The 14,845-nt window shown below is 33.0% G+C and overlaps 3 protein-coding genes across 3 annotated transcripts; 1 reads left to right on the top strand and 2 right to left on the bottom strand.

The window, feature by feature from the left end:
* The first annotated feature begins 1,957 nt into the window (after window positions 1-1,957).
* Window positions 1,958-4,954, top strand: LOC7465852 (tubulin beta-5 chain). Its single transcript, XM_002304452.4, has 3 exons — window positions 1,958-2,571; window positions 3,012-3,281; window positions 4,065-4,954. The coding sequence occupies exons 1-3, from the start codon at window positions 2,178-2,180 to the stop codon at window positions 4,739-4,741; spliced, it is 1,341 nt and encodes a 446-aa protein (XP_002304488.1). The 5' UTR covers window positions 1,958-2,177; the 3' UTR covers window positions 4,742-4,954.
* A 2,490-nt stretch (window positions 4,955-7,444) lies between these two features.
* Window positions 7,445-8,433, bottom strand: LOC7465851 (protein LURP-one-related 11). The gene is made up of 3 exons (XM_002303542.3): window positions 8,100-8,433; window positions 7,772-8,005; window positions 7,445-7,647 (listed from the first exon to the last, which is right to left on the bottom strand). Exons 1-3 carry the CDS (start codon window positions 8,349-8,351, stop codon window positions 7,513-7,515), a joined length of 621 nt encoding a protein of 206 aa, XP_002303578.1. The 5' UTR covers window positions 8,352-8,433; the 3' UTR covers window positions 7,445-7,512.
* Window positions 8,434-12,511: 4,078 nt separating this feature from the next.
* Window positions 12,512-13,703, bottom strand: LOC7465850 (protein LURP-one-related 4). Its single transcript, XM_002303541.3, has 3 exons — window positions 13,294-13,703; window positions 12,966-13,184; window positions 12,512-12,868 (listed from the first exon to the last, which is right to left on the bottom strand). The coding sequence occupies exons 1-3, from the start codon at window positions 13,528-13,530 to the stop codon at window positions 12,734-12,736; spliced, it is 591 nt and encodes a 196-aa protein (XP_002303577.1). The 5' UTR covers window positions 13,531-13,703; the 3' UTR covers window positions 12,512-12,733.
* Window positions 13,704-14,845: the final 1,142 nt, after the last annotated feature.

The raw sequence follows: 14,845 nt of genomic DNA, 5'->3' as shown, positions 1-14,845 counted from the left end.
ACCCAGGTCAACCCCAATTTTTTTTTTATATAAATCAAAATGGTGTTGTTTTGGTTAAAAAAAATAAATAGCCAACGGGTTTTTGACCGGGTCAGTCTAGTTTTTAACTTCCCTTATTTTTTCTTAAACCAGACCTGATTCTAGCCCTGGATCAGCCGAATCCCTGATCGACCCGCCGGGTCAGGTTTTTAAAATTGGTACCAACACCAGACACTACTAATTGCATGTTTGAGATTGTGGTAACGGTTGCGGTTCAAAATGTTTTTCACTTAGAAATGCATTAAGATAATGTCTTTTTATTTTTTTAAAATTATTTTTTATATCAGTTTATTAAAATGATAAAAAAAACACTAAAAAAATATTAATTTTAAGTAAAACTAAATTTAATTTTTTAAAAAACATATATTAGACCGCATTTCCAAATAAACTTTAAATCTACCCGTGATAATAGGAAGTGTCAAGAGAAAATATCATCGTCCCAATTCATGTTAGAGGAGACTTCACCCCATGACGTTGGTGAAATGTGACGGGAAAGCATGGAAAACCAATTGATAAGAAATTTAGGATCCATTTCGAGGAAACTTGGCCAATAATAAATGGAGAAAAAAAAACCTAAAAAGCAAAAGATGACCCAAGAACTTTCAAGCAGGAGCATAAAGATAGCTTAGCTTGCCTTCCAGTCGAAGGCTACCACTTGGAATACTGTCAGAAGTAGCCTCACAGCAAAATGAAAAAGAGCATATTAATAATCAGTTGTAGTGGGCCATCATTGCCCCGTTAATTATGCCCAACATAGGATCCATGACAAGGCCCAATACCACACTCCTTCCTTGACCTTTGACCTCTGACCTTTGATCATGTGGCTGTGATGGATAGAGAAGTCCGTTCTCTTTCATAGCTGTCATGTTCCTAACAGCTTTTCTTTGCTTAGGTTACACTTTGCAATCCTGCTTCTGCTACTTGCAGTTGTACTTGTGGTCCCCTGCCTTTTGTCAGTCCCCTGGATCATCGCTGCTCAAGCAACCCCAAGTTTCCCCACCCACCCACACACACAGTTGCAGGGGGACAGGTCCACACAGAACCAACCAATCTTAGCCGTTTGATGCAATCAATAATGAATTTATTCATTGATCTCTGGTTAATACTATTTATTATAATAATATCTCACACACTCACACTATCTAGCAAGCCCAAAACTAACAACATAAAAATTATTATTATTATATTATTTATAAATTATATCAAGTTTCATCATTAATTTTTTAATTATTATTATATATTTTATTTGAATTCCTTTTCTTCTTTAATTTCTTCCATTATAATTTAATTTTTACATAACTTTAGTTCTTATTTTTTTATTGTTATTTATTTTATTTAAAATAATTAAAGAAATTAAATTTATTTATTTTTAATTTCATCTTCTTTTAATTTTTTTATTTGTCATATTTAATTTTTTTATTGCTATTTGTTTTACTCGAAATAGTTTATGAAATTAAATTATTTTTTCAATTTCATACTCCTTTAACTTTTTCGTATGTCAAATTTAGTTACCATTATTTTAATTATTATTTATTTTATTTAAAATAATTTATAAAATTATATTTTTTTTCAATTTCATTACCTTTCAGCCTTTCTATTTATCAATTTTAGTTTTTATTTTTTAATAAATTTTAAAAAATAAATATCAATAATTTATTTTTAAAATCAATTTCTATTATATAATTTAACACTAAAAAATATTTTTCAATTTATTTTTTACAGTACAAACATTATAAAATAATTCCCCCTTTATAAATTTATTTTATATAAAAACCCAATCCAATCGACAACCATTTATTTACAAAACAGATTCCACTTTCCGCCAAATTATTCAACTCCTCCGTTAACAAATCACCTCCTTCCGCGTCTCCAACTGCACAAACCCAATAAAAACTACCTCACCAGAGAAACCAAACCCAATTTCAAAAATTTCAAGTTCCCACTAAAACCAAACGTCAATCCCTTCTCCACCGTCAACTAACAGAACCGTCAAATTCCTTCTTTTTAATACACAAACAAGGAAGAATCAAACCACAGAGCACACACTGCATCTTCTCCAGTCTCCTCTACAGAAAAAAAACAATAATATATATATAAAAACCCCTAAACTTTCCCTCTCAAAAACTTTTTCCGAGAAAATGAGAGAAATCCTTCACATCCAAGGAGGCCAATGCGGCAACCAAATAGGAGCAAAGTTTTGGGAAGTAGTATGTGCAGAACACGGGATTGACTCAACCGGTCGGTATCATGGTGACTCGGCTCTCCAACTCGAGCGAGTTAATGTTTACTATAATGAAGCCAGCTGTGGAAGGTTTGTCCCTCGTGCTGTTTTAATGGATCTTGAACCGGGTACTATGGATAGTGTTAGATCCGGTCCTTATGGACAGATTTTTAGACCGGATAATTTTGTGTTTGGCCAATCTGGTGCTGGTAACAACTGGGCTAAAGGGCATTATACGGAGGGCGCGGAGTTGATTGATTCTGTTCTTGATGTTGTTAGGAAGGAGGCTGAGAACTGTGACTGCTTGCAAGGTAAGGAGTTTTGGTCTTCATTTTTTGTTTTTCGAAAAAGTGGAATGGAAAGCGATATGGTTTTCCTGTTTGTTTCTCAGGAAAGTGGACCTGGAGTTCTTTTTTTCCTTTTCTGTTTGGTTCTTCGGAAAATGAGGAAAAGTTGAGTTATACGGTTTGTTTGGTTCGGGAAATTGAGGGAAATGGAGGAGAATGGAACAAAGAGTTTCTGACTAGAGTTTTTTTTTAGAGAGAAAATATAATAAATGTTTTTTTTAATGTAATAAAGTAAAGAAGCGAGTTGATTTCATAAATTTTGTCAGTCCATCTGCTACTCTAAAGTCTAATCTCGTTGAAGGCTATTTATTTCTGATAATGATTCAGCAAATAAAAGAGACTCTTGTCTGGTGTTTTGGCTTTGATAAGTAGTTAATAAATAAATAAATTTGTTGGTAATGCAGGATTTCAGGTATGCCACTCACTGGGGGGTGGCACAGGGTCTGGAATGGGAACACTCTTGATCTCGAAAATAAGAGAGGAATACCCAGATCGAATGATGCTAACATTCTCTGTCTTCCCATCTCCAAAGGTCTCAGACACTGTCGTTGAGCCTTACAATGCAACTCTCTCTGTTCACCAGCTTGTTGAGAATGCTGATGAGTGTATGGTTCTTGATAATGAGGCTCTTTATGATATCTGCTTCCGTACTCTCAAGCTCACAACTCCCAGCTGTAAGCCCCCCCTCCCCTTTCTGTTACCTCTTTTTCCCTGGTCTCAATTTCCTTTGATTTGCTTCTCTTTGTGTGTGTTTGTCGTGCACTTCGTTTGCAATTTTAGTAGGAGCTGTACTTTAATTTATCATAGATGTGCTGCTTGAATTAAAGGTTTCAGTTTCTTCCCTTTCATATAACTGGACAATGAAGTAGGCAAAAAAGGTATTCATAATCATGATTTATGTGAGATGGTAATATATTAATTTGATCTGGGTTTTATTTAAATGGGGAGCTCGCTGTCTCGTAATTGAAACAATATTCTAGTTTACCTAGAAGAATAACCGTGTGCTCATGGTCGGTGCACAAATATATCCTCAATTTTTCAGTGACCATCTTTGGACGGTTTTAGCCACATGGTTTCATATTCTTTTCTGCCTCGCTTGCTAAAGCTGTTTTAGCTCATAAAGATATAAAACGTCAGGTTTCATAGGTTTTTGCCATTTTTAGTAATGCTTTGGTAATAGCTTCAGCTAAACTAACACTTGTTTTGATATGCTCATTGTTATAACATGGTTGTCTATGGCTTGCTACAAGTGATAGCCTTCTTTTGTTACTGTTTCTCTCATTCATAAGCCTGCATTTTGAGAAAAAAAGAACTTTCAACCGCAGAATAAAAAAATTGGGTCTTTGGAAACTTTCCTTCCCCTGTTATGTTATATAATTTTTCACTGTGATGAGATGATCAATGTGATAGATGCCTTTATCGTTGATGGTAACTAACTGGAAAATTTTGTTTATCAGTTGGGGATCTGAACCACCTGATTTCAGCCACCATGAGTGGTGTTACATGCTGCCTTCGTTTCCCTGGTCAGCTCAATTCAGACCTTCGCAAACTTGCTGTGAACCTCATCCCATTCCCCCGTCTTCACTTTTTCATGGTTGGCTTTGCACCTCTCACATCCCGTGGCTCACAGCAATACCGTGCCCTAACTGTACCTGAACTCACCCAACAAATGTGGGATGCCAAGAATATGATGTGTGCTGCTGATCCTCGCCATGGCAGATATCTCACAGCCTCTGCGATGTTTCGTGGCAAAATGAGCACGAAGGAAGTTGATGAGCAGATGATCAACGTTCAAAACAAGAACTCATCCTACTTTGTTGAATGGATCCCCAACAACGTCAAGTCCACTGTCTGTGACATTCCTCCTACAGGCTTGACAATGGCTTCCACTTTCATTGGCAACTCAACATCAATCCAAGAGATGTTCAGAAGAGTTAGTGAGCAGTTCACTGCCATGTTCCGCAGGAAGGCTTTCTTGCATTGGTACACTGGAGAGGGAATGGATGAGATGGAATTTACAGAGGCTGAGAGCAACATGAATGATTTGGTCTCAGAGTACCAGCAATACCAGGACGCAACTGCTGATGAGGAAGGCGAGTATGAAGATGAGGAAGCATACCAGGACGAGGATTAAAGATGAGAGATATCTGTCTTTCCTTCATTTGCTTATGGGATATACGGGTGTCTGGTTTACTTCTGCTGTATGTTTTTTTTTCTGTCATGTGCTTCGGAGTTATTTTCAAGCAATGTTGCGTTGCTTGTTTCTGGGTGTGCGCATCTTTTAAATTGGTTTTGTTTTCTCCGCTGCTTACAAAACGCATTGGGCTTGAATGGTCTTTCTTTTTCATATTTTTTCCAGAAGCGCATGTTCTGGGAAGCTCGGTATTGCAGATATACTCCAATTTTTCAGGAAAAAATAAAAACAAAAAACAGAGAGTTTCTTGTTCATGTTCAAAAATTTTTAATTAGAAAATTGGGAAAGCGTGTTTTCTAATTCTCTGGTTTTGTTCTTTAGCTCGGAGAACATTTTTTTCATGCTCTCCAACTCTTTTCATTGAATGAAGGGTTGTGTTTCTCTTTTCACTACCATTCCTTGCATAACTTTTTTTTATTTATTCAATAAATGTTTTGTTGCTTGAACTTTCAGATTCAAACTGTATTTATTTTAAATTCATATGATTATCTATGATGAGGTAAATTCATATGTTTATCTCTAATTTTGTAACTTGGAAAAACATGGTGAGACGGTAAGGAATGAACAATTTTTTATTGGACAATAAAACTGAAAATGAAGTAGAAAATTAGAATTGGAAAGGGAAAAGGAAAAGGAAAAGTATTTTCGATTAAGTCAGGAATGCCTGTTTTGAAGTGATTAACGAGAATGTTAGTTCCTAGTTAGGCGTTTGGCCCTAAAATTACTGGATTATGTTTTGGGCATATTTTTAATGATGGTGCTGGATTCTGGCCCAAAAGGCCACAGGTATGACAAAGTTTCAGCCAAATATCCAATTATATCCCCTTTATGTCAAAGACAAATCTTTAAATATACCTTCAACAATATGAAGATTATATATATATATATATATAAACACTGTTTAACATCTCATATTTTATCGTGAATTACAATAGTGTAATTTTTTTAAAAAAATTCAATTTGATTTTTGATTTTTTTTTTTACAATTAAGCTCTTTCTAGACCAAATTAGAGCCTAATTGCATGTATTTTTTTTTGTAAGGAAGGGTTGATTAAAAGAAAGGGGTCCGAAGTGAAAAAAGCAGATGTTATAGGTGGTATATTGAAAATTTATGTCAAAATTCATTTGAGTCCCGTATTTTTTTATCTATTAAGTGACAGGTCCCTTAAATTTTATAAAATTTAATTTTGAGTTTTTTTTGGGTTGGAGAAGAGAGAGGAGGGTGTTAGATTACAGCTTAGAGAGAGAAAATGTTTGTTAGTGAGGATTTAAGCCACCAAAATAATTGTTTTTTGTGTCAGGTGGTTCCATATGATGAGGAGAATTAAGAGTATGTGTTTTTTTTTAACTTGAAAACACCTAAAAAATCAAATATAAACTTGGAAAGTTTTTTTTATGATGGATTTCAGGTTTTAGGGTAGTTTTTTACATTTTTGTGGTTATGAATTAGTTTAACAAGATCTATAGGGTATTCCTAGGTGTTTTGGACAACATAATGAGTTGAAAATGAGTTTTGAGTAAGAAAACAAAGGGTTCTGTTTTTCTGACCACCATAGTGACTGGATTTTAGGGATGAATAGACGACGCGTTTAAAGCTTAAGTTTTTTTAGTTTTATTTTTTAATATTTATTTAATTAAAAATTTAGATTCATTAATTGTTTTTATTGCTTTTGATAAGATTTCCACTGATTTTGAAAATAACTCAAGTTATATCAGGTCTCTTTATTTATTGTTTTTTTTTAAAGTTGTTTTATTTTATATTTTTAATTAAATTAAATTAATTGATTAAATGGAAACATAAAATGCTTATTTCTTAATATTTTTAAAAAGTAAAATAAAAAATATTTTATTAGATAGACATTGTTTTATTAATTATCACGGATAAAAAAAATCTCTTAATCAGTATCCAGTATAGACATTTTGTGCAAAACATAGTCAACAATGAGGGTCTTGAGTTGAACAACCAATTACCTTCTTTTTTTTTTTTAACAAATACTAAATTAGCTAACTCCAATATTACCAAAAATATGAATTATGATCTAAAAGCAACTATATTTCCTTTTATCTTCTCCATCTAATTATAAACCTAGATTATGCATACTAAATTTAAAGGGTATTTGAGAGTATGATAATATTATTTTTCAAAATATTTTTTACTCAAAAATACATCAAAACAATATATATTTTTTATATCAGCGTATCAAAACAATATAATAACATAAAAAAAAAATTTAAGCAAAACTTGTTTTTCAAATTTTCATAAAATACTATTGGAATGCAATTCCAAACAGTGCAGGCATTGTGACAATTTCTCTGATCAAGATTCAACCTTGAGAATAAGTTTTAATGCAACTTAATTTGAATTAAGCTGGGTAATGAAATTTAGGCATTGCTTGTAGTGGTAAGAAACACTTAACATGGAATATTAAGTGACAAATAGTTAGATAATTTATGGGTCTAATTTGTCTTACTTTACAAAAGGACTTTGCATTGATGAAAAATCTGATGAAATATGGCACCGGAAAGAAAAGAAAAAAAAAAAAAAGAAGGGAGGGGCGCAGAAAGAAACCCCCCATTACATTAGCTAAAGTTCTCATGGATTGAATAGGTAAAAAATTATAAAAAAAAAAAACAAAAATCGTCTTAACTGAAATCGATTTATATAAAAATCTCCTGATCTATATACATCTTGTGATTATTTTGAAGAGTATTCACAGTTTATGATGCATCAAACCGTACACAGTCACAAGTCCGATGATAAATGAGTGGTCAACATGAGGCTCCACCACCAAGGTCAGTACATCATCTCCTAATAATACTCCCGAGGATGATTGCTTTCTCTTGGCCTGCCCAAGCACATAAACTAAATGTTAATATTTCTCATGACATAAGGTATAAAGAGACCGAACTATATAATATATAGCCGGGTCCCAAATCATCAGTTATATTCTGGAAGAATCAGAAGGATACCTCTGCAACAATTTCACCATTGCTGTTTGTAATCTTGAATGCTAATTTTCCAGCCAAGGATTCTAACTTGTAGTGGCATCTCTGATCGGGAGCTTCGCTGGATCGAACAGTAATTCGACAAGATAAATTGCCTTGGAATATTTCTGTACTTTTAGCTTGGAAATAAGGCTCTTGATTTCTTAACTTTAAGCCATCACTTTTATAACCCCTCCACTGTCTGAAAAAGAATAGTTTCTGCATAAATTAAAGATAAAAACATTAAATCTTGTGACAAAAGGGCAGTCTTTCAAATGATCAGACTGATCACAATTCGAAATCATGAACATACCCTTCTAAGTATAGTGAAGAGAACATTGCCCTTGAGATCCATGAGATAAACTTTATTGCTTCCCTTCTTGTCATAATTATCTACTCGATAAACAACCTCACCATTTTCATTATAAACAGTGCACCCATTTGTTTGCATCACAAGTGATTTCATCCATATAGTGAACGTTTCTGGCTTTGAAGAGATATAAGAATTAGTAGAGGTAGAGCAAGAAGAAGAATCAACTTGTGGTAAAGCATGAACCTTGGCCATTTGAATCAAGCTTGGTTAGCTGGTGAATGAAGAGTTAGCTTGGATTTTTGAAGATGTTTGATGTGAGAATGAGACTTGATAACATTTATGCGTGTTGTAATGTGTGTGTGTATAGTGAAGCCATTAAAAGAGAAGATAAGGACACGCTTATGGTTATATGTAATTTATTTCAATCTCACACGTTTATATATGGTATGCATAGGTCTTTACTCTTCGATGTGTTTGCGTATTATATCACGAAGGTTCTCATCTATGACGACAGTTCATTCCTTGTCTTCTTCACTTGGCAGAACTGGTTTGTGGCAAACTTCCATGGATTTGAAATGGGGTTATTTTCTTTTCACTATCTGGATGATTCTGAATGACATGAGAGACAGCAACTTGCTGCTTCAACCTAAGCCAAAGCCATCCTTTATTTTTTTTTCTTAAACCATGACTGTTTCATGGTTTAATTAATCAAATCCAATTGCTAATCTCTGTGTACCGGTACAAATATAGATGGATAGAGTAGGTAGCTCTTTCCTAGACTAGTTTCAACAAGTCCATTTATTGTCTTTTTGTACAAAGGAAGAAGACAGCTATACTTTGGTGATTAATTAACTGGATGGTTTTTTAATTGGTGGTCGAATAATATCAGATCACGGCTCATTCGAGTCAATATTCTTGAAAATGATATAAACCTCTCTTCCCAAGAGACTTCAAGATCAGGGAGAAACAAATTTGGATTCCAAACTCAGACTACTAGAGAGCATCCTTTCGAGGACTACCAACTTTATAACATGCCATCTTCTCTCTAGAAGTTGGCAAGTTCTCAAAAAGGGTTTTGTCAAATGAATTAGATCTCATAGCCATTCAAGTGTTTTTGGAGGTGATTCCTATCACCAAGCTTTCGAGTTTTCTTGATTCTATTTTCTCATTCAAAGATACCTTGATTACCCTATATATAAGAGATTCGGCCACATGGTTTAATGTTCATGTAGTTTATCCAACAAGCAAAAACACTTGGTTTTCTGGATCAGGAAATAGAAAAGAAAGCGCCGGAGCTGCTGTCTTTTTCATGGAATCTGACGCACAACATTTAAAATTGTTCTGAAGACAAAGCGCTAGTGTTCATTAAAAACCGAATGGTGTTTAAAGAAAGTATGAAATGTAAAGACACACACATGCTTTGCTTGTAGTTGGTTTGATTTGATATAGTTGAAAATATTTTTTCAGACCGGAGACCAGAAAAATATTCAAGTGCTTCATGTTACATGTGTATGTATTCGCAACAATATAAAAGAATAGAAATCAACAAAATGATAACAATACCATACCTTAAATCCAAGGGCAGAACACAGTATATATTTTTTGAGAACGCATGTTCCATGATACCAAAAATACTTATAGAGAGGGAAACCTAAATTATAACAAGACCGAGGAGGGATGTTATTGACTAGTTTTTCACATACATTTGATCCGCACTGATAACGTTTAGGACATGGGCAAATGCTACATTGTAGCAAATGCATGGAGGGTGCCTGCGGGGGAGAATACGGTGCATTTATAACTTGTAGAATTACTGTTTGCAGCTTAATTAATTTCTTCTGTCATGGATGGTGCATTCTCTATTTATCTCTTATAATAACTATTGCTATTCTCATCTCACTTCTTGCATTTAAAGAGCTACAACAACAAAATGAAGAGAAGCCTTTATTAATTTGTTTAAAATGTTTTTTTTTTCTTTTTTCCCCTCGATGTATATTTATCAGGGGAGTTGAAAGAGAAACCTTCAACAATTGGTTCAAGGTTTGTTTTTTCTTTTACCCTCATTGTTTTCTTTAGGGGAATTGATGTCATGGAAAGATATCTTCAAGTACTTCTTTCTTGTTCTAGAGAATAAAGTATATTAATCTATATGATAGTTCAAATAATTAATCAGAACCCATTGATGCATAGATCAGTCGAATATAGTTTCTTTTAATTTTGATTATTCACACAACTAGCATTTATGTTATACCTTTAATTAATTTGTACGTGTTATTAATTGTCCCATAGTTTTGTGCCATAAGTATTTTGATTAATCCATGGTTTTGTGCCATGCATGCATGTGCATTTTGATTATTCCAATCCATAGTTTTGACTATTCATACAGCTAGCAAATCTCTTTATCATCGTCAAAATGTATTTTGTTGTGAAATTAGCGTCTACTACTTTTAATCATGGCTAGTGATTTTTTCTTACGAAATATTGTATTGGTAGCTAATTTTCTATTTTGCTGTTCTGTATGACAATTTTGATTATTGGGCAGAACCTTTTGGAAAAATAGCTCTTATAACAAAAAAACAATTTTGTATGTTACTACTATATATAGTCTATATAGAACAACACAATTTTGACTTTTAGAAGCGGAATCAATCTCACATTTCTCTGTTTTGTTTTTCTTTCTTTCTAATTCCATCTTTTATATATATATATATATATATCTGTGTGTGTGTCATATGTTACATGAATCAAATTAGATTTTTTAAGTAAAAATTATTTTTATTTGATAATGTGGGCCAAAAACAACAAACCTTGTTACTAGTTTGGGTCGTGGTCTAAACAGCAACACCTATATTATTTGAAGCCCAACCCAAACAAACTGCTTTTCTTTTTTTAAAAAAAAATATTTTGATATACTTTTTTGAGAAGTTAAAATGTAGCACTATACCTTGTTCATACATACAATATTAATTTCAAACACTACAACCTATGATGAATATTAATATTTTCACCAATCAATTATAATATTCACTAGTCTCTTTATCAATAACAATATTACACACTATAGCCTATGATGAACATTAACAATTTCACCAATTAATCAAACATTACTCTCCACATTCAAGATAAATCAACATAATCGAACATATAAATATCTTAAGTCACCAGTTAAATATAATATACTTCTCAAGTCATAAATATCTACTCATCATTTGTTTTACATTGCAATACTTAATTTTATATTGCAAAACTCATTTTTTTATTCATTATTTTTCTTTGAAGAGTCATTTGCTCACAGTGATTTATTTTTTTAGGAATACTAAAGTCCAAACTCAAAACCCAACGTGCACGTGGCTCATGAAAAATCTAATTTCTATGTAGACTTTATCATTATATAATTGCAATTGGTTGGAAAATCTAATTTCTATGTGCACTTCATCATTATATAATTGCAATTGCTAGCCATGAATGCCTTATAATTACAAGAGAACATGCAACCATGTATTCTCAATGTTTTTGGTGTCCAATGCAGGGAATAAAAATTTAGAAGAACTTAAATGCAAATATTGTAAGTCAAAGTCTCTCATGATATACAAGGTACTAATAATTTCATGCAACAGTGGATATGATGCTCTTGACATTGTCTAAATGCATGTATTCAAAGAGAGATGCGTACGCATGCAGCTTTCTTGGAATGATCAAACATCAATTATCAAGGTTGGCCAGCGTATATATGGAGTAATCCCTTTATTATTCGGTAAAAATTTCTCCATAATAATGTTGATGATGTCCTCGCGGAGATCATCAAATGAAGTGCCTTCATCTAGTTTTTCAACTTTGGTTAGCATCTAGCAAGTGTCCCGTTAGTCTCAATTTGTTCTATGAAAACGTGGTTGCCACTATGCAAGCTTCTTTTGTAGAGTTTGGCCATGTGTAGCTAGCTGGGTCGCACAGCTACGCCTGTAAATATCAAACCTTGTCGCAAAATTAGGAAGTCGAAGGCTGTGCAGAGAATTAGCTAGAGCGACTGTTTGATCATATTGCTAAGCTGTATTGTGTTGAAAGATAAAAAAATAAAAAATAAAAAATTAAGGAATTGTCATTAAAACTGGTGTTTTGATATTTAATTGTTGTTTTTTTACTTGAAAAAAAAATTAAAATGAATTAATTTAGAAGTATATTTAACAAATATATGACTTAAAATAACATTTTCTTTTAAAAGAGAGATAATGTAAAGTAGAATCAAATCTTAACTATTGATTAAAACAAAAATTTAATTCAATTGTATAAATTTTTTATTCAAGTCAACGTTATTTGTAACCGAATATATTTATGACACTTTTTTTTAAAAAAAAAAACTTAAATCAATTCACAGATATTTTTGTTGGAAAAAGACAAACAATTGAACAGAGAGAACAGATTAATTAAGCTCAAATAATAGCAACATTTTCTACAAAAATAAAAAAATAACAACGACGAGGACATTTCGGGACTATACACTTTCATATCTATCCTAGTAGACTTCTCTCCTCTCGCTGCCTCTACAATGGCCAAGATATTCAGTGGCTTCTGGTCTTTGAAGGCTATGAATATCACTGCAGTCTCACTGTGCATCAAAAGCAAAAGACAGTAATATCCTACAGTTTATAATTGATCAACCCATAGACAGTCACAATTGCCATTATCAGGGAATGATCTATGTGAGGCTCCACAACCAAAGTTAGCACATCATCCCCCAGTGAGATTCCTGAAGATAATTGTTTTTGCTTCACCTGCATTAAACCAGCAATTTGAAGAATTTAAACCTTAAACCTGCGCTTGCAATCAGGAAAACATAAAATCAATATGAAGAAACGGTATACTAATTACCTCTGCAATAACCTCTCTATCAATGTTCACGATTCTAAATGCCTGTTTGCTGCCCAATTTCACCACCCAATACTTGTCAAACCCTACAGTAACTTGACAGGCAAAGCTTCCCATACAGATAAGTCTGCCATATGTTTTCACTTGAAACCATGGCTTCTCCTCGTTGGCATCAGGATTCCATCTATAACCATACCAGCACCCTACAATCTGTAATAACCTCTGCATGGATACCGATCCAAAAAGAAAAAAGAAAATCCCCATCCATTAAAATGATCAGAAAATTGCATCAAACCGAAAATTATAACAAGTTCACTTGAAATCGTAATACCTTTCTTCGTATAATTGTAACAAGAACTCTGCCTCGAAGATCCATAAGATAGACCTTACTGCTGCACTTCTTGTCATAGTTGTCGATGCGATAAACAATGTCTCCATTGGAATCAAAGACGGTGCAGCCATTAGTTTGGCACACAAGTGATTTCATCCATATAGTGAATGTTTCTTTTTCTAAAGACACGAAAGGGTCTAACACAGGTCTCTGACTGTGAGGAAACACTTTAGCCATTAAAGTAAGGAAAGAAACTTGGTCTTGAAAATGGAGAGTAATGTTTTAGGGGTAATTTACGTTCCAATGAAGTTGGCGTGGCTCGGTTAAACTTATTATTATTTAATTGGGTTATGCCAAAAATGCAACATCAGCTCCCTACGGATACCCTTTCCTTTCCTAGAATTTCAAGTTTTTCCTTGGCCGTCGGCCATTGTTTAAAGTCAAATATCATTCCGCTTTTACAATTTTAGAAATTAAAAAGAGTTTGATGATGTCGAATTCACTTTTTTGAATGTAATACACGTGGATGACATGTCACCAACTTAACCATATATCACAATAAGACATAATTAAAACACGCTCTAAAGTATAACCTAACATCAAGTGCCTCCGGGTCTCCTTTATTCTGGCCACCGTCGCTGTTCAGAGCTTTTTTTTCTTATTCTTTGTTTTGTTCCCACTAATTTCATATCTAATATTTTTACTACGTGCTTTATATGGTATTTTCAGTTATTTCAGGTTATTATTTCTCCTTTTAACCTGAAAACACAAACTTTAAATTTATATTCATGCATTATTTTATAGGAAAGAAACAAATTAAACACATAGCCCTTAATTTTTCAATTTTATTTATAAGAGAACATATAAAATCTAGATTAAACACAACTAAAACCTAAAAACACAAGCTTTATGTTTTCATTCACCAAATGAGATAAAATATTTCTCGGAACAGCTTAAAAAACTACTCCAATAACTATAAAAAAAATGACATGGCAAACAAACACAAGAGAGGAAAGAGAAAAGAAAAAAAAACAAAAGAATAAGATGTTGAAGACACAATGAAACCCTAGTGATGATACTCCAAATGCTATTTCAAAGATATTAACGAGACTAATTCATAGACACCATAGAAAGTCGATTTTGGAGCTAATGGTGAGTCACACGTGTCATCTAAAGATAGTGACATGCTCACTTGTTGGTTTCTCATCATTAACAACAGAATTGACTTTCCATGGTTTCTATGGATTCGTCTTGTTGATATCTTTGTAATGGTTTTTGGAATGTCATTATCAGAGTTCTAGCGTTCTCTATCAATTTATGATGTTTATTTTGAAGATGAAAATGGTATTAATTATTGCATGGACAATGATACTAATAAAAATGATGATATTATTATTGGTGTCCTCGTTAACAACCTAGAGATTGAGGCTAAAAAAATTTATTAATTTATGTATATTGATCCTTTTGATTATACATTTTATATCATCACAAAGATAAATTTGTTTAAAGATTATATCGATATAAGACATGTTGATGAAGTAAGTTTGAAATT

This window comes from Populus trichocarpa, chromosome 3 (genome assembly GCF_000002775.5).
Source record: "Populus trichocarpa isolate Nisqually-1 chromosome 3, P.trichocarpa_v4.1, whole genome shotgun sequence".
Taxonomy (NCBI): domain Eukaryota; kingdom Viridiplantae; phylum Streptophyta; class Magnoliopsida; order Malpighiales; family Salicaceae; genus Populus; species Populus trichocarpa.
The sequence above is the reverse complement of the archived record's forward strand: the minus strand, read 5'-3'. Positions and strand labels throughout refer to the sequence as shown.

Coding starts and splice junctions, on each gene's coding strand:
- LOC7465850 (XM_002303541.3), bottom strand. CDS start 13,530: ATGGCTAAAGTGTTTCCTCACAGTCAGAGACCTGTGTTAGACCCTTTC. Junction 13,185..13,293: donor TTACAATTATACGAAGAAAG/GTATTACGATTT, acceptor GTATCCATGCAG/AGGTTATTACAGATTGTAGG. Junction 12,869..12,965: donor ATAGAGAGGTTATTGCAGAG/GTAATTAGTATA, acceptor GGTTTAATGCAG/GTGAAGCAAAAACAATTATC.
- LOC7465852 (XM_002304452.4), top strand. CDS start 2,178: ATGAGAGAAATCCTTCACATCCAAGGAGGCCAATGCGGCAACCAAATA. Junction 2,572..3,011: donor GAACTGTGACTGCTTGCAAG/GTAAGGAGTTTT, acceptor TTGGTAATGCAG/GATTTCAGGTATGCCACTCA. Junction 3,282..4,064: donor CAAGCTCACAACTCCCAGCT/GTAAGCCCCCCC, acceptor TTTGTTTATCAG/TTGGGGATCTGAACCACCTG.
- LOC7465851 (XM_002303542.3), bottom strand. CDS start 8,351: ATGGCCAAGGTTCATGCTTTACCACAAGTTGATTCTTCTTCTTGCTCT. Junction 8,006..8,099: donor TCTTCACTATACTTAGAAGG/GTATGTTCATGA, acceptor TAATTTATGCAG/AAACTATTCTTTTTCAGACA. Junction 7,648..7,771: donor ATGGTGAAATTGTTGCAGAG/GTATCCTTCTGA, acceptor GTGCTTGGGCAG/GCCAAGAGAAAGCAATCATC.